The sequence below is a fragment of the Bombina bombina genome, chromosome 1 (genome assembly GCF_027579735.1).
Source record: "Bombina bombina isolate aBomBom1 chromosome 1, aBomBom1.pri, whole genome shotgun sequence".
Classification (NCBI taxonomy): Eukaryota; Metazoa; Chordata; class Amphibia; order Anura; family Bombinatoridae; genus Bombina; species Bombina bombina.
This window is the reverse complement of record NC_069499.1, coordinates 1,354,192,414-1,354,212,829: the sequence shown is the minus strand read 5'-3', so window position 1 is coordinate 1,354,212,829 and position 20,416 is coordinate 1,354,192,414. Positions and strand designations below refer to the sequence as shown.

At 36.2% G+C, this 20,416-nt stretch overlaps 1 protein-coding gene across 1 annotated transcript in view; it reads right to left on the bottom strand.

The window, feature by feature from the left end:
- The window catches only part of THBS3 (thrombospondin 3), a 209,758-nt gene that overhangs the window by 102,583 nt on the left and 86,759 nt on the right, over positions 1-20,416 (bottom strand). The window contains exons 4-5 of the mRNA XM_053703392.1: positions 19,702-19,804; positions 4,812-4,838 (exon numbers count right to left, since the gene is read on the bottom strand). Of these exons, the coding sequence (XP_053559367.1) occupies positions 4,812-4,838; positions 19,702-19,804 (130 nt within the window). The remainder of the gene's footprint in view (positions 1-4,811; positions 4,839-19,701; positions 19,805-20,416) is intronic.

Genomic DNA, 20,416 nt, shown 5'->3' with positions numbered 1-20,416 from the left:
GAAATTGTAGTTCAGACTTCACAAAAGCTGAACGCACAGAATTTTATTACAAGACCAGAGACTCCTATTTTGCATTACTTTCTTTTACTTCTCAGTATGCAGCACTTAAAAGTATAATAAACATCATCAATACAATCACCTAGATTACGAGTTTTGCGGTAACAGGGGTGCGGTGCTAACGAGCAGTTTTCCCTCACCGCTCACCTACAAACAACGCTGGTATTACGGGTTTTTAAACCCGGCGTTAGCCGCAAAAAAGTGAGTGGAGAGCAAAATTTAGCTCCACATCTCACCTCAATACCAGCGCTGCTTACGGTAGCTGTGAGCTGGCAAAACGTGCTCGTGCACGATTTCCCAATGGGAATCAATGGGGGAGAGACGGCTGAAAAAAAAACAAACACCTGCAAAAGAGCAGCGTTCAGCTCCTAACGCAGCCCCATTGATTCCTATGGGGAAATACTTTTTATGTCTACACCTAACACCCTAACATGAACCCCGAGTCTAAACACACCTAATCTTATACTTATTAACCCCTAATCTGCCGTCCCCAACATTGTCGCCACCTACATTATATTATTAACCCCTAATCTGACGCTCCGGACACCGCCGCCACCTACATTATATGTATTAAACCCTGATCTTCTGCCCCCGACATCGCCAAACCCTACATTATATTTATTAACCCCTAATCTGCTGCCCCCAATGTCGCCGCCACTATAATAAATATATTAACCCCTAAACCTAAGTCTAACCCTAACACCCCCCTAACTTAAATATAATTTTAAATAAATCTAAATAAAATTAATACAATTAAATAAATTAATCCTATTTAAAACTAAACACTTACCTATAAAATAAACCCTAAGCTAGCTACAATATAACTAATAGTTACATTGTAGCTATCTCAGGGTTTAATTTTATTTTGCAGGCAACTTTGTATTTATTTTAACTAGGTACAATAGTTATTAAATAGTTATTAAACCCTAACCTAAGTTACAATTACACCTAACACTACACTATCATTAAATTAATTACCTAAACTAACTACAATTAAATACAATTAAATAAACTAAAGTACGGGGAAAAAACACTAAATTACAAAAAATAATAAAATAATTACAATTTTTTTAAACTAATTACACCTAATCTAATCCCCCTAATAAAATAAAAAAGCCCCCCAAAATAATAAAAAGCCCTACCCTACACTAAATTACAAATAGCCCTTAAAAGGGCCTTTTGTGGGGCATTGCCCGAAAGTAATCAGCTCTTTTACCTGTAAAAAAAAATACAATACCCCCCCAACATTAAAACCCACCACCCACACACCCAACCCTACTCTAAAACCCACCCAATCCCCCCTTAATAAAACCTAACACTAACCCCCTGAAGATCACCCTACCTTGAGACGTCTTCACCCAACCGGGCAGAAGTGATCCTCCAGAGGGGCAGAAGTCTTCATCCGATCTGGGCAGAAGAGGACCTCCAGATGGGCAGAAGTCTTCATCCAGGTGGCATCTTCTATCTTTATCCATCTGGAGCGGAGCAGGTCCATTTTCAAGCCAGCCGATGTGGAGCATCCTCTTCCAACTGCATCCAAATGAAGAATGAAGGTTCCTTTAAATGACGTCATCCAAGATGGCGTCCCTTGAATTCCGATTGGCTGATAAGATTCTATCAGCCAATCGGAATTAAGGTAGGAAAAATCCTATTGGCTGATGCAATCAGCCAGTAGGATTGAGCTTGCATTCTATTGGCTGATTTGAACAGCCAATAGAATGCGAGCTCAATCCTATTGATTTTTTGGATGAAGATAGACGATACCGCCTGGATGAAAACTTATGCCCGTCTGGAGGTCCTCTTCTGCCCGGATCGGATGAAGACTTCGGACCCTCTGGAGGACCACTTCTGCCCGGTTGGATGAAGACATCTCAAGGTAGGGTGATCTTCAAGGGGTTAGTGTTAGGTTTTATTAAGGGGGGATTGGGTGGGTTTTAGAGTAGGGTTGGGTGTGTGGGTGGTGGGTTTTAATGTTGGGGGGGGATTGTATTTTTTCTTACAGGTAAAAGAGCTGATTACTTTGGGGCAATGCCCCGCAAAAGGACCTTTTAAGGGCTATTTGTAATTTAGTATAGGGTAGGGCTTTTTATTATTTTTTGGGGGGTTATTTTATTAGGTGGATTAGATTAGGTGTAATTAGTTTAAAAAAATTGTAATTATTTTATTATTTTTTGCAATTTAGTGTTTGTTTTTTTCGTACTTTAGTTTATTTAATTTAATTGTATTTAATTGTAGTTAGTTTAGGTAATTAATTTAATGATAGTGTAGTGTTAGGTGTAATTGTAACTTAGGTTAGGATTAATTTTACAGGTAAATGTGTCTTTATTTTAACTAGGTTGTTATTAAATAGTTAATAACTATTTAATAACTATTGTACCTAGTTAAAATAAATACAAAGTTGCCTGTAAAATAAAAATAAACCCTGAGATAGCTACAATGTAACTTTTAGTTATGTTGTAGCTAGCTTAGGGTTTATTTTATAGGTAAGTATTTAGTTTTAAATAGGAATAATTTATTTAATAATAGTAATTTTATTTAGATTTATTTTAAATTATATTTAAGTTAGGGGGGTTAGACTTAGGTTTAGAGGTTAATAATTTTAATATAGTGGGCGGCAGATTAGGGGTTAATAAATGTAGGTAGGTGTCTGCGATGTTAGGGACGGCAAATTAGGGGTTAATAAAATTTAACTAGTGTTTGCAAGGTGGGAGTATGGCGGTTTAGGGGTTAATACATTTAATATAGTGGCGGCGATCTCCGGTATGGCATATTAGGTGTTAAAAATGTTATTATAGTGTTTGCGATGTGGGGGGGGGGGGGCGGTTTAGGGGTTAATAGGTAGTTTATGGGTGTTAGTGTACTTTGTAGCACTTTAGTTAAGAGTTTTATGTTACGGCGTTAGCCCATAAAACTCTTAACTACTGACTTTTATATGTGGTAGGAGTCTTGACAGGAGAGGGTCTACCGCTCACTTCTTCCAAGACTCGTAATACCGTCATTAGGAAAATCCCATTTAAACGATAGGATATGCAATTGACGTAAGGGGATTTGCGGTATGCTCGAGTCGCAGAAAAAAAGTGAGCGTTACACCTGTACCTGCAAGACTCGTAATACCAGCGGGCATTAAAAAGCAGCTTTGGGACCTCTCAATGCTGCTTTTTAAGGCTAACGCAAGACTCGTAATCTAGCCGATAGATATTAAAACAGAACAGATAATAAAGAATAACAATAAGTAGCTAAGGTGTAAGCTAACTTACAACTCCAGGAAAAAAGTAACCAATCAGAGTAGAAGTAGTAACCATAAACTGACCAATATGCAGCCAAACCTCCTCTTTCTTTTGCTGCTCAGCTTGAGATAAGTAGTGCAAATATTTCTCTCTAATATTTTACAGTTGTTCGATATATTGTATATTGTTTTGTTATTAAATTTTGTTATTTCGTTCATGCTAATATAGGTATTATTTTTTGTTCTTTCCACATTTTGTTTATTTATTCTATTTTATTTAGTTTTATTTGGCTCCCTTTTTTCTATTTGATTCGCGTTAATGTATTCTCACATACACTTCAATTGAGTGCAAAAAGTGGAAAAAACCCTAACACCCAACAAATCGTGGAAACCCTATCGCATTTTCTCAATTGTGCTAACCCGACATGAAGTATTAATATTTTACATTCCAATGTTCTTCACATAGAAGAATATGTTCTATTTATTCATAAATACATATTTCTATATATATAATGTTTTTTGGGGGGGAAATATATATATCTATACCTAATATAGATGATTATATATAGGTATAAATTTATACATATATATATATGTATATATATATATATATATATATATATATATATATAGGAATATCTATTTATATATACTTAGAACATATTCCCCTATGTGAAGAACATTGGAATGTGAAATATTTACACTAAAAACACAGTATAACACTTAATTAAATATGAATATTGCATAAATATGATGTTTCATGTTTTCAGCTACTTGACTGCAAAGGGCTCCAATGCACTTATGTCTATAAATGTCTACATATGTATTTATGTTTTTATTTGTGTATATACAGTATGTCTGCAAATACATATATACACATTTAAATACATAAATACACATAAATACATATGTAAACATATGTAAACATATATACTGTATATATATATATATATATATATATATATATATATATATATACACATACATATACATATTTAAACATGTGTATACTATGTATGTATCTCTATGTTAAAGCCCTTTGCCTGCCTTTTTTTTCTAACACCTGAGGTCTCATATTTTTAATGCAATTTTATTAGTGTTAATTTGAGTGTAACTGTACTTCTTAATGTAATTTTGAGGTGTTTTGTAAAACAGTTAACTAAAGCTCTGAGGTCAAGCTATCCCAATGCGCATACAATTAAATTGCACTTGAGCAAACTTGTTTACTTTGAATTTGTAATACGTGCGCTACTTCCAACACGGCAAACATCCGCAATAAATCCGATAGTGCACCGCTCGTAATCTGGCCTTAAATGTTTGAATAGTTATAAAAATGAAAGAAGGGAAAGTGGTAGTTTAACATTTTAGAATTTACCACAATTTCAGCTCTTCGGTGCTCTATAAAAAACACTTCTTGCAATTGTAGGAATAATTTGTGGTTTAGTGTTATACCCCCAAACAAAACAATGAATTACTTTTATCAGATTGCACCAACAGAACCAATATTAATCCACTATTAGGTACTTACCAAGTATAGAGTTAACAACACCATTCACTAAAAGGAAATACAAGAAGGAGAAAAGGAGGTGATGTTTTTAATATACAGGATCATCATGTCAACAGTCAAACACTTGTCATGTGAATCAATACTCCTTCATGTCAATCAATTTACCTTTTGTCACTCAAACTCTCATCCTGTTAGCTGTATCTCCTCAGGTCAAACAATCATTACCAATCACCAATTAAATCTATACAAACGAGGGCGCTTACAGCTTAAGGAAACTATATAAAGTTGAAAGTTTATAGGATGAAATAAGACAATGGGGTCAATTTATTAATGTGCGAGCTGACATGATACGATGTAGCATATCATGTCCACTGCACATCGATAAATGCCGACAGCATAAGCTGATGGTATTTATCATTGCACCAGCAGTTCTTGTGAACTGCTGGTGCAATGCCGTCCCCTGCAGATCGTATTCGATCGGGTTGATTTCTGTCCGTCGCCTCAGAGCAGGCGGACAGGTTATGGAGCAGCGGTCTTTGGGCTCGCCAGAAACATGGGGCATCAAGCTCCGTACGGAGCTTGATAAATTGACCCCAATGAAAAAACAAAGATTGTCAATTTGGTTTAAAAATGAAGGAATTCAGATCTGAACAAACTCAAGAAAATTTTATAAGTTATTAGATGTACTGACATCATAGAATGTGTCATGCCTGCTTGCAAGCTGTTGCTGTCACTTTAAGACTGCTTCTCTGCTCCTGTCAATCAGGAAGTTTGGTGGCGTAGCCTTCATACATTCTACTGCTGGAACATATCAACCTGATTAATCATCCTCCATCTGATTCCTGCAGCCTCTATTTAGGAAATCCTAAGGCCTAGGTTCAATGCACCAGCTTTGATGTTGTTTCTTAAAGAGATAGTCTAGTCAAAATTAAACTTTCATGATTCAGATAGAGCATGCAATTTAAAGGGACTTTCTAATTTACTCCTATTATCAATTTTTCTTTGTTCTCTTGGTAGCTTTATTTGAATGTAAGCTTAGGAGCCAGCCCATTTTTGGTTCAGCACCTGGGTAGCACTTGATGACTGGTGGCTACATTTAGACACCAATCAGAAAGATCTACCCAGGTGCTGAACCAAAAATGGGCCGGCTCCTATGCTTACATTATTGCTTTTTCAAATAAAGATACCAAGATGACAAAGAAAAATTGATAATAGAAGTAAATTAGAAAGTTGCTTAAAATTGTCTGCTCTATCTGAATCATGAAATTTTGACTAGACTATTCCTTTAAAGCTGATCACTTGGTGTCTGTTCCAGCATGCCTTTCTTTATTATTTCAAGTTTACTGTCCTGCCTGATGACCTATGCCTGTTTTCTACTAACCGAAAGTGCCCAGATATATTCTGATTTGTTTCCTGGACACAACTACTTTGTATACTCTGAACTCTGCAACAAATCTCAGTCTTGTAACAATACTGTATTGCTGTACTCATTTAGTCATCTGCTACAACTGTATTATAATCTAAACTCTGCAACAAATCTCAGTTACAAGTCTGTATTGCTGTGCTCATTTAGTCATCTGCTACATCTGTATTATACTCTGAACTCTGAAACAAATCTCAGTTAAAAGTCTGTATTGCTGTGCTCATTCAGTGATCTGCTACAACTGTATTATACTCTGAACTCTGAAACAAATCTCAGTTACAAGTCTGTATTGCTGTGCTCATCCAGTCATCTGCTAAATCTGTATTATACTCTGAACTCTGAAACAAACCTCAGTTACAGGTCTGTATTGCTGTGCTCATTCAGTCATCTGCTACATCTGTATTATACTCTGAACTCTGCAACAAATCTCAGTTACAAGTCTGTATTGCTGTGCTCATTCAGTCATCTGCTACATCTGTATTATACTCTGAACTCTGCAACAAATCTCAGTTACAAGTCTGTATTGCTGTGCTCATTTAGTCATCTGCTACAACTGTATTATACTCTGAACTCTGAAACAAATCTCAGTTACAAGTCTGTATTGCAGTGCTCATTCAGTCATCTGATACATCTGTATTATACTCTGAACTCTGCAACAAATCTCAGTTACAAGTCTGTATTGCTGTGCTCATCCAGTCATCTGCTACATCTATATTATACTCTGAACTCTGAAACAAATCTCAGTTACAGGTCTGTATTGCTGTGCTCATTCAGTCATCTGCTACATCTGTATTATACTCTGAACTCTGAAACAAATCTCAGTTACAGGTCTGTATTACTGTGCTCATCCAGTCATCTGCTACAACTGTATTATACTCTGAACTCTGCAACAAATCTGTTACAAGTTTGTATTGCTATGCTCATTCAGTCATCTGCTTCAACTGTATTATACTCTGAACTCTGCAGCAAATCTCAGTTACAAGTTTGTATTGCTGTGCTCATTCAGTCATCTGCTACATCTGTATTATACTCTGAACTCTGCAACAAATCTCAGTTACAAGTCTGTATTGCTGGGCTCATTCAGTCATATGCTACAACTGTATTATACTCTGAACTCTGAAACAAATCTCAGTTACAATTCTGTATTGCAGTGCTCATTCAGTCATCTGCTACAACTGCATTATACTCTGAACTCTGCAACAAATCTCAGTTACAAGTCTGTATTGCTGGGCTCATTCAGTCATCTGCTACAACTGTATTATACTCTGAACTCTGAAATAAATCTCAGTTACAAGTCTGTATTGCTGTGCTTATTCAGTCATTTGCTACAACTGTATTATAATTTGAACTCTACAACAAATCTCAGTTACAAGTCTGTATTGCTGTGCTCATTCAGCCATCTGCTACATCTGTATTATACTCTGAACTCTGCAACAAATCTCAGTTACAAGTCTGTATTGCTGGGCTCATTCAGTCATCTGCTACAACTGTATTATACTCTGAACTCTGAAACAAATCTCAGTTACAAGTCTGTATTGCAGTGCTCATTCAGTCATCTGCTACAACTGTATTATACTCTGCAACAAATCTCAGTTACAGGTCTGTATTGCTGTGCTCATTCAGTCATCTGCTACAACTGAATTATACTCTGAACTCTGAAACAAATCTCAGTTATAAGTCTGTATTGCTGTGCTCATTCAGTAATTTGCTACATCTGTATTATACTCGTAACTCTTCAACAAATCTCAGTTACAATCTGTATTGCTGTGCTCATTCAGTCATCTGCTACAACTGTATTATACTCTGCAACAAATCTCAGTTACTGGTATGTATTGCTGTGTTCATGCAGTCATCTGCTACAACTGTATTATACTCTGAACTCTGAAACAAATCTCAGTTATAAGTCTGTATTGCTGTGCTCATTCAGTGATCTGCTACATCTGTATTATACTCTGAACTCTGCAACAAATCTCAGTTACAAGTCTGTATTGCTGTGCTCATTCAGTCATCTGCTACAACTGTATTATACTCTGAACTCTGCAACAAATCTCAGTTACAAGTAGGGTTGCACCGATACCATTTTTTTAAGACCGAGTACAAGTACCGATACTTTTTTTCAAATACTCACCGATACCAATTACAGATACTTTTTTATGTCATGACAGTTTACCTAGCACATTACAGAGTAATGATTTAAGATCACTTCTTTATAATTATGAACTGTATCTCAAAAGACATTTTGAAATAATAAAACAGTTTTATGTGCTTGTTGTCACAAAGTTTACAGAACATGTTTATAAATAAAAATATTACAATAACGTTAATAATAACAACAATAAATAACAGCTGCAGCAGCTAGGGCTGGAAAGCTACAATTTAAAGGGGGGATTACTGGATGCAATTGGGTTGTAGGGTGCCTATATAACTCATCAATCTAACATTTGTACTTAATACAAAGTAATATAATTTAATTCTGAAAATAATATTGAGGAAGGAGTATCCCAGTAATCCCCTTTGTGAAAAATGGGGCATTTGCATTCTACTGACTCGACAGAAAATAGGGCTGGTCTTCATATTTTTTCCAGGGCTGTTTTTTATTCCCAGTCCAGCCCTGGTTAAGGTTGTTCCTCAGAGTACAGTATGTTTTGAGCATTATTGTGCAAGAGGAGAACTAGTAGTTTAACAGGCAATCTAGCAATTAGAATAATTTTTCAAAAGTTAGTGGAAAGTTCTTATTAAGGAACAGAAGCATCTCTGCATGTTCAGCTATAAGTCTGCTTCTGCTAACAACAAGGACGTTTGACGCTAAGCTGAACAGTCTTTCACTTTTCACACTACTGCATGGGTTAGAAAGATATTTTTGGGCCATTAAATCTCAGTTTATTAACTGCCCAGTACTTCAGGGGTTTGTCTGAATGACTGCTCTGATGTACAATAATGCAAATAACAGCAATTTGTATTGGCAGAACAATTTTTAGTTAAGTCTCCACTCCAGCTTTAAATGAAATAGGAACATGCATTTTGAAAAATGCCACAAGATGGCGTATGGGTAGGAATTGGAGGTATCGGTTTAAGTATCGGTGCATTTGCACGAGTACAAGTACTCATGCAAATACTTGGTATCGGCACCGATACCGATACTAGTATCGGTATCGGTGCAACCCTAGTTACAAGTCTGTATTGTTGTGCTCATTCAGTCATCTGCTACAACTGTATTATATTCTGCAACAAATCTTAGTTACAGGTCTGTATTGCTGTGCTCATTCAGTCATCTGCTACAACTGGATTATACTCTGAACTCTGAAATAAATCTCAGATATAAGTCTGTATTGCTGTGCACATTCAGACATCTGCTACAACTGTATTATACTCTGAACTCTGCAACAAATCTCAGTTACAAGTCTGTATTGTTGTGCTCATTCAGTCATCTGCTACAACTGTATTATATTCTGCAACAAATCTCAGTTACAGGTCTGTATTGCTGTGCTCAGTCAGTCATCTGCTACAACTGTATTATACTCTGAACTCTGAAATAAATCTCAGATATAAGTCTGTATTGCTGTGCTCATTCAGACATCTGCTACAACTGTATTATACTCTGAACTCTGCAACAAATCTCAGTTACAAGTCTGTATTGCTGGGCTCATTCAGTCATCTGCTACAACTGTATTATACTCTGAACTCTGAAATAAATCTCAGTTACAAGTCTGTATTGCTGTGCTTATTCAGTCATTTGCTACAACTGTATTATAATTTGAACTCTACAACAAATCTCAGTTACAAGTCTGTATTGCTGTGCTCATTCAGCCATCTGCTACATCTGTATTATACTCTGAACTCTGCAACAAATCTCAGTTACAAGTCTGTATTGCTGGGCTCATTCAGTCATCTGCTACAACTGTATTATACTCTGAACTCTGAAACAAATCTCAGTTATAAGTCTGTATTGCTGTGCTCATTCAGTAATTTGCTACATCTGTATTATACTCGTAACTCTTCAACAAATCTCAGTTACAATCTGTATTGCTGTGCTCATTCAGTCATCTGCTACAACTGTATTATACTCTGCAACAAATCTCAGTTACTGGTATGTATTGCTGTGTTCATGCAGTCATCTGCTACAACTGTATTATACTCTGAACTCTGCAACAAATCTCAGTTATAAGTCTGTATTGCTGTGCTCATTCAGTGATCTGCTACATCTGTATTATACTCTGAACTCTGCAACAAATCTCAGTTACAAGTCTGTATTGCTGTGCTCATTCAGTCATCTGCTACAACTGTATTATACTCTGAACTCTGCAACAAATCTCAGTTACAAGTAGGGTTGCACCGATACCATTTTTTTAAGACCGAGTACAAGTACCGATACTTTTTTTCAAATACTCACCGATACCAATTACAGATACTTTTTTATGTCATGACAGTTTACCTAGCACATTACAGAGTAATGATTTAAGATCACTTCTTTATAATTATGAACTGTATCTCAAAATACATTTTGAAATAATAAAACAGTTTTATGTGCTTGTTGTCACAAAGTTTACAGAACATGTTTATAAATAAAAATATTACAATAACGTTAATAATAACAACAATAAATAACAGCTGCAGCAGCTAGGGCTGGAAAGCTACAATTTAAAGGGGGGATTACTGGATGCAATTGGGTTGTAGGGTGCCTATATAACTCATCAATCTAACATTTGTACTTAATACAAAGTAATATAATTTAATTCTGAAAATAATATTGAGGAAGGAGTATCCCAGTAATCCCCTTTGTGAAAAATGGGGCATTTGCATTCTACTGACTCGACAGAAAATAGGGCTGGTCTTCATATTTTTTCCAGGGCTGTTTTTTATTCCCAGTCCAGCCCTGGTTAAGGTTGTTCCTCAGAGTACAGTATGTTTTGAGCATTATTGTGCAAGAGGAGAACTAGTAGTTTAACAGGCAATTTAGCAATTAGAATAATTTTTCAAAAGTTAGTGGAAAGTTCTTATTAAGGAACAGAAGCATCTCTGCATGTTCAGCTATAAGTCTGCTTCTGCTAACAACAAGGACGTTTGACGCTAAGCTGAACAGTCTTTCACTTTTCACACTACTGCATGGGTTAGAAAGATATTTTTGGGCCATTAAATCTCAGTTTATTAACTGCCCAGTACTTCAGGGGTTTGTCTGAATGACTGCTCTGATGTACAATAATGCAAATAACAGCAATTTGTATTGGCAGAACAATTTTTAGTTAAGTCTCCACTCCAGCTTTAAATGAAATAGGAACATGCATTTTGAAAAATGCCACAAGATGGCGTATGGGTAGGAATTGGAGGTATCGGTTTAAGTATCGGTGCATTTGCACGAGTACAAGTACTCATGCAAATACTTGGTATCGGCACCGATACCGATACTAGTATCGGTATCGGTGCAACCCTAGTTACAAGTCTGTATTGTTGTGCTCATTCAGTCATCTGCTACAACTGTATTATATTCTGCAACAAATCTTAGTTACAGGTCTGTATTGCTGTGCTCATTCAGTCATCTGCTACAACTGTATTATACTCTGAACTCTGAAATAAATCTCAGATATAAGTCTGTATTGCTGTGCACATTCAGACATCTGCTACAACTGTATTATACTCTGAACTCTGCAACAAATCTCAGTTACAAGTCTGTATTGTTGTGCTCATTCAGTCATCTGCTACAACTGTATTATATTCTGCAACAAATCTCAGTTACAGGTCTGTATTGCTGTGCTCAGTCAGTCATCTGCTACAACTGTATTATACTCTGAACTCTGAAATAAATCTCAGATATAAGTCTGTATTGCTGTGCTCATTCAGACATCTGCTACAACTGTATTATACTCTGAACTCTGCAACAAATCTCAGTTACAAGTCTGTATTGCTGGGCTCATTCAGTCATCTGCTACAACTGTATTATACTCTGAACTCTGAAATAAATCTCAGTTACAAGTCTGTATTGCTGTGCTTATTCAGTCATTTGCTACAACTGTATTATAATTTGAACTCTACAACAAATCTCAGTTACAAGTCTGTATTGCTGTGCTCATTCAGCCATCTGCTACATCTGTATTATACTCTGAACTCTGCAACAAATCTCAGTTACAAGTCTGTATTGCTGGGCTCATTCAGTCATCTGCTACAACTGTATTATACTCTGAACTCTGAAACAAATCTCAGTTACAAGTCTGTATTGCAGTGCTCATTCAGTCATCTGCTACAACTGTATTATACTCTGCAACAAATCTCAGTTACAGGTCTGTATTGCTGTGCTCATTCAGTCATCTGCTACAACTGAATTATACTCTGAACTCTGAAACAAATCTCAGTTATAAGTCTGTATTGCTGTGCTCATTCAGTAATTTGCTACATCTGTATTATACTCGTAACTCTTCAACAAATCTCAGTTACAATCTGTATTGCTGTGCTCATTCAGTCATCTGCTACAACTGTATTATACTCTGCAACAAATCTCAGTTACTGGTATGTATTGCTGTGTTCATGCAGTCATCTGCTACAACTGTATTATACTCTGAACTCTGAAACAAATCTCAGTTATAAGTCTGTATTGCTGTGCTCATTCAGTGATCTGCTACATCTGTATTATACTCTGAACTCTGCAACAAATCTCAGTTACAAGTCTGTATTGCTGTGCTCATTCAGTCATCTGCTACAACTGTATTATACTCTGAACTCTGCAACAAATCTCAGTTACAAGTAGGGTTGCACCGATACCATTTTTTTAAGACCGAGTACAAGTACCGATACTTTTTTTCAAATACTCACCGATACCAATTACAGATACTTTTTTATGTCATGACAGTTTACCTAGCACATTACAGAGTAATGATTTAAGATCACTTCTTTATAATTATGAACTGTATCTCAAAAGACATTTTGAAATAATAAAACAGTTTTATGTGCTTGTTGTCACAAAGTTTACAGAACATGTTTATAAATAAAAATATTACAATAACGTTAATAATAACAACAATAAATAACAGCTGCAGCAGCTAGGGCTGGAAAGCTACAATTTAAAGGGGGGATTACTGGATGCAATTGGGTTGTAAGGTGCCTATATAACTCATCAATCTAACATTTGTACTTAATACAAAGTAATATAATTTAATTCTGAAAATAATATTGAGGAAGGAGTATCCCAGTAATCCCCTTTGTGAAAAATGGGGCATTTGCATTCTACTGACTCGACAGAAAATAGGGCTGGTCTTCATATTTTTTCCAGGGCTGTTTTTTATTCCCAGTCCAGCCCTGGTTAAGGTTGTTCCTCAGAGTACAGTATGTTTTGAGCATTATTGTGCAAGAGGAGAACTAGTAGTTTAACAGGCAATCTAGCAATTAGAATAATTTTTCAAAAGTTAGTGGAAAGTTCTTATTAAGGAACAGAAGCATCTCTGCATGTTCAGCTATAAGTCTGCTTCTGCTAACAACAAGGACGTTTGACGCTAAGCTGAACAGTCTTTCACTTTTCACACTACTGCATGGGTTAGAAAGATATTTTTGGGCCATTAAATCTCAGTTTATTAACTGCCCAGTACTTCAGGGGTTTGTCTGAATGACTGCTCTGATGTACAATAATGCAAATAACAGCAATTTGTATTGGCAGAACAATTTTTAGTTAAGTCTCCACTCCAGCTTTAAATGAAATAGGAACATGCATTTTGAAAAATGCCACAAGATGGCGTATGGGTAGGAATTGGAGGTATCGGTTTAAGTATCGGTGCATTTGCACGAGTACAAGTACTCATGCAAATACTTGGTATCGGCACCGATACCGATACTAGTATCGGTATCGGTGCAACCCTAGTTACAAGTCTGTATTGTTGTGCTCATTCAGTCATCTGCTACAACTGTATTATATTCTGCAACAAATCTTAGTTACAGGTCTGTATTGCTGTGCTCATTCAGTCATCTGCTACAACTGTATTATACTCTGAACTCTGAAATAAATCTCAGATATAAGTCTGTATTGCTGTGCACATTCAGACATCTGCTACAACTGTATTATACTCTGAACTCTGCAACAAATCTCAGTTACAAGTCTGTATTGTTGTGCTCATTCAGTCATCTGCTACAACTGTATTATATTCTGCAACAAATCTCAGTTACAGGTCTGTATTGCTGTGCTCAGTCAGTCATCTGCTACAACTGTATTATACTCTGAACTCTGAAATAAATCTCAGATATAAGTCTGTATTGCTGTGCTCATTCAGACATCTGCTACAACTGTATTATACTCTGAACTCTGCAACAAATCTCAGTTACAAGTCTGTATTGCTGGGCTCATTCAGTCATCTGCTACAACTGTATTATACTCTGAACTCTGAAATAAATCTCAGTTACAAGTCTGTATTGCTGTGCTTATTCAGTCATTTGCTACAACTGTATTATAATTTGAACTCTACAACAAATCTCAGTTACAAGTCTGTATTGCTGTGCTCATTCAGCCATCTGCTACATCTGTATTATACTCTGAACTCTGCAACAAATCTCAGTTACAAGTCTGTATTGCTGGGCTCATTCAGTCATCTGCTACAACTGTATTATACTCTGAACTCTGAAACAAATCTCAGTTACAAGTCTGTATTGCAGTGCTCATTCAGTCATCTGCTACAACTGTATTATACTCTGCAACAAATCTCAGTTACAGGTCTGTATTGCTGTGCTCATTCAGTCATCTGCTACAACTGAATTATACTCTGAACTCTGAAACAAATCTCAGTTATAAGTCTGTATTGCTGTGCTCATTCAGTAATTTGCTACATCTGTATTATACTCGTAACTCTTCAACAAATCTCAGTTACAATCTGTATTGCTGTGCTCATTCAGTCATCTGCTACAACTGTATTATACTCTGCAACAAATCTCAGTTACTGGTATGTATTGCTGTGTTCATGCAGTCATCTGCTACAACTGTATTATACTCTGAACTCTGAAACAAATCTCAGTTATAAGTCTGTATTGCTGTGCTCATTCAGTGATCTGCTACATCTGTATTATACTCTGAACTCTGCAACAAATCTCAGTTACAAGTCTGTATTGCTGTGCTCATTCAGTCATCTGCTACAACTGTATTATACTCTGAACTCTGCAACAAATCTCAGTTACAAGTAGGGTTGCACCGATACCATTTTTTTAAGACCGAGTACAAGTACCGATACTTTTTTTCAAATACTCACCGATACCAATTACAGATACTTTTTTATGTCATGACAGTTTACCTAGCACATTACAGAGTAATGATTTAAGATCACTTCTTTATAATTATGAACTGTATCTCAAAAGACATTTTGAAATAATAAAACAGTTTTATGTGCTTGTTGTCACAAAGTTTACAGAACATGTTTATAAATAAAAATATTACAATAACGTTAATAATAACAACAATAAATAACAGCTGCAGCAGCTAGGGCTGGAAAGCTACAATTTAAAGGGGGGATTACTGGATGCAATTGGGTTGTAGGGTGCCTATATAACTCATCAATCTAACATTTGTACTTAATACAAAGTAATATAATTTAATTCTGAAAATAATATTGAGGAAGGAGTATCCCAGTAATCCCCTTTGTGAAAAATGGGGCATTTGCATTCTACTGACTCGACAGAAAATAGGGCTGGTCTTCATATTTTTTCCAGGGCTGTTTTTTATTCCCAGTCCAGCCCTGGTTAAGGTTGTTCCTCAGAGTACAGTATGTTTTGAGCATTATTGTGCAAGAGGAGAACTAGTAGTTTAACAGGCAATCTAGCAATTAGAATAATTTTTCAAAAGTTAGTGGAAAGTTCTTATTAAGGAACAGAAGCATCTCTGCATGTTCAGCTATAAGTCTGCTTCTGCTAACAACAAGGACGTTTGACGCTAAGCTGAACAGTCTTTCACTTTTCACACTACTGCATGGGTTAGAAAGATATTTTTGGGCCATTAAATCTCAGTTTATTAACTGCCCAGTACTTCAGGGGTTTGTCTGAATGACTGCTCTGATGTACAATAATGCAAATAACAGCAATTTGTATTGGCAGAACAATTTTTAGTTAAGTCTCCACTCCAGCTTTAAATGAAATAGGAACATGCATTTTGAAAAATGCCACAAGATGGCGTATGGGTAGGAATTGGAGGTATCGGTTTAAGTATCGGTGCATTTGCACGAGTACAAGTACTCATGCAAATACTTGGTATCGGCACCGATACCGATACTAGTATCGGTATCGGTGCAACCCTAGTTACAAGTCTGTATTGTTGTGCTCATTCAGCCATCTGCTACAACTGTATTATATTCTGCAACAAATCTTAGTTACAGGTCTGTATTGCTGTGCTCATTCAGTCATCTGCTACAACTGTATTATACTCTGAACTCTGAAATAAATCTCAGATATAAGTCTGTATTGCTGTGCTCATTCAGACATCTGCTACAACTGTATTATACTCTGAACTCTGCAACAAATCTCAGTTACAAGTCTGTATTGTTGTGCTCATTCAGTCATCTGCTACAACTGTATTATATTCTGCAACAAATCTCAGTTACAGGTCTGTATTGCTGTGCTCAGTCAGTCATCTGCTACAACTGTATTATACTCTGAACTCTGAAATAAATCTCAGATATAAGTCTGTATTGCTGTGCTCATTCAGACATCTGCTACAACTGTATTATACTCTGAACTCTGCAACAAATCTCAGTTACAAGTCTGTATTGCTGTGCTCATTCAGTCATTTGCTACAACTGTATTATACTCTGAACTCTGCATTATATTTCAGTTACCAATCTGTTTGCTGTTATTATCCAATCATCTGCTTCAGCTACTGCGTGTACTCTACACTCTGCAGCTAATAATTTGTATTGCTGTTATTATTCAGTCATTTGCTACAACTATATCATACATTCTGAATCCTACAACATCACAATTACCAGTTAACTATTAATGTGATTTACTTATTGTATACATATTGTATACTCTGTGTACTGCAGCATGTCTCAGTTGCCAGGATCTTTCACTGTGTTTGTCAAGTCTGCAGTCATGTACTATGATGCTCAATACTGCCTGTTTTCTATTGAGCCTAAGGGCTCCATTTATTAAGCAGCGGATGCTGCTTCGGTGTCCGATCGTTTCAGGCTTGCCTTAAACGGAAGTTAAGAAGCAGTGGTCATAAGACCGCTGCTTCTTAACCTGTCTGCCACCTTTTAGGCAGATTGAAATCATCACAATCTCATATGATCGGGATGATTGACAGCCACTGCTAGTGGCCAATTAGCCACCAGTGAGTAGGGGCCGGCATTGCACAAGCATTTCACTAGAAATGCTTGTGCAATGATAAATCTGTCAGCATTTAGCGATGTCGAGCAGGCATGATTCGCACGCTCGACATTTAATACATTTACCCCTAAATATGTTGGATTGATATGTTTTCCATTTCCTGAACCCTGCAATAACTCCCTGCAATTATGAATCACAGAATCTCAACTATCCACATCCTTACTCCCGGGTAAAGGGTCGTGTTGGGTCGGTGTCTCCGACTCCCCACCCCTCCCCTTAGGGATAGAATTAAGGAACACTTTTGTTGCATAAGAAAAGGGGATCTCCATAATTATATGTATAAACACTTTAGGGAAGTACATGGGGATAATTTGAGTGATTTAAAATGTTAGGGTGTCTGTAAGGTTGAACAGAATTGGAGAGGGAGCTATTTCGAAGAAAAATATTATACAAAGAGGCAGAACTGATTTATAAGTTGAAAACACTGCAACCAAGAGGACTTAACTCAGAACTCGATGTCAGTATGCTCTTATGAGATTTTAGAGTTTTCAATAATGCTTGATTTCTTAATAACATTTGCTCTCAGCCATTGCTTTGATCTTTAGGTTTTAGCTTTTATTCTATAGGAATTTTATATTATATGAAAAAATATGTTTTTTAATAATTAATCTGAGAAGTGCAATATTTGACGTTAAACCACTTAAAAACGGATCTCAAAGAACAGATTTTAATCAAATACCAACTTTTATGATCGAGAGCTTTTGGGGTATAACCAATCAGATATGATTTCAGCACTTCAAATAAGTGAATAAAAACACGGTGCAAATATCTTGTTAAAGCTCTAAGGAGAATGCAGAGAGGAATGGTGTACCAAGAGTGGTGAGTAGCAGACCATGGAATCGGTCCGGTCTACCTACTGTGGACAGTGTGAGAGAGCAGGCGGTGAGCCAAGGAGACTAAACTTAGGTACTGTGACTGGTAGACATGTGCATTTAAATTGAGTATTCAAATGAATTCACCTGAAATTTAAAGAAAAAAAATACTGATGAAATGGCACACTGGAGAGCCAAACTAACCCGGTCCTCTTCTTCACAGAGCCATGGCAGTGCTTATAGGAGACATAGAGCAGCACTTAGGACCTGCACTAAAGGAGCCCTCCAGCACGCTAAAGGTAAGTATAAAGTTACAGGTTAACGTTTTCACCTGTAGCTTTGGAACATTTACATTGGAAAAACAAAAATGAATGTAAATATTCTAAGAATATGTAGTTTTCATTTTGTTTAAAACAAAACAAACACTGAATAGGGCAGCAATCAATAATTTCTGAGACTATTTGTACTGAAAAATTTGTCTGAACTGACTTTTTCATGGCTGCACATGTCTAGTGGCTGGATACTTTTTACAACTTTTGTGATAACGACTTGGAATGGATGCAATCAGCTATAAGTCAGATTTTCAACCTGGAGAAGTGTTATATTGACCTGAAGGTGGTATGAGTGTTTTAGGAATTAAGGACAATCATGTATTACTCATTTTGCACATTTTTAAACCATATTTGGACTTTTTACATTTTAGCATTCACTGACTGCTGTAAATAAAGGGAAGATGTCCCACTGTGATTAAAAGGTGATTGTGTTTAAAGGTATATCACATTTGAATAAAATATATGTGAAATGTTTTTAATATATATGGGTAACTAGTTTTAATTAAAAATTGATATCGCTAAAATAGTTCCCTTAAGCTGTAAGTGCCCTTTGACAGTATATTCATGTTTTGCTATTTTGAGGGAAGGTAGCATATAGGAGTTGACAAAAGAGGGACTTTCCTACACATTCCATTTGTGTTTCCTACCATTTAAATGTATCCCATCGTATTTATCACTATACTTTTGTCAATCAGTCCCCCTATCTCATGTCAATCATATCAGTACCCAATTCTTTAAGCCACATTTCTCCAGATGATAATTAAAAATGATATGATTGTCATTTCATGTTTGTCATTATATCCATCCTCCATGTTAATAATCTAATATGCAACCACTCATTTCTCAAGAGAGTTATAATGTCAGTCATCAGAACTCTGCTCATACCTAATCATTAGATCATAGCTTATAGTTATCTGGAGTCATAGTTTGCACTAATTTTCACATGACTCGTCATGTCATCAGATCCACAATCATGCCAATGGTCTCATTTCAAAAATAAAAACCTGTATTATGTATGGATTCGTCCTCCTGAAAGGGGCACTCGCTCAATGCTCCCACACGGCTCATGGTCCCACCAAGAATCAGCTTCATAGACTCTACAGCACCCTAATCCAGAAGTATTAATATTAAGATTTGTATACATTATGTTCAGTTAACATAAAGTCATTTATAATATTTTTATGTTATGCTAACTACTGAAACATGCTATGTACCCACTTTTAATACTGTAGCACCCCTAAATCTCCCCGGTATATGTCCTTGCCAACACAAGGTAACAGGAAAAAGAGGATGAAGCAGTACTTTTAAAAATAAACAGGTTGTAAAAGATACAATTCACCACCTAACACAGCCCATCCTTGATATTTAGTTTTGAGGTCAATTTTGCACCACATTTTTTATTCTATGGAACCACCACTAAATTATAAAATGAACATATACTTTAGAAAAAAATATACATATACTATATAAATGATATAATATTATATTTTAGCCATGATTTGAGAATTTGTGTGAGTCAAACAGAAAGATATACTAAAATTGATGTGTAAAACGAAAGGGCATCAGTGTCCAACAATCCTCAGCACAAATTTATGAGTAATGGATGGTAATGAAGGGGTTAAAGTATGGGCAAGTTCTTGTGAGCTTATCCAGTCTAAAGAGGCTTTTACTGATAATTCAGAAAAACAATCTATTGTTTTGGTGCAAGTCCACAAAAGT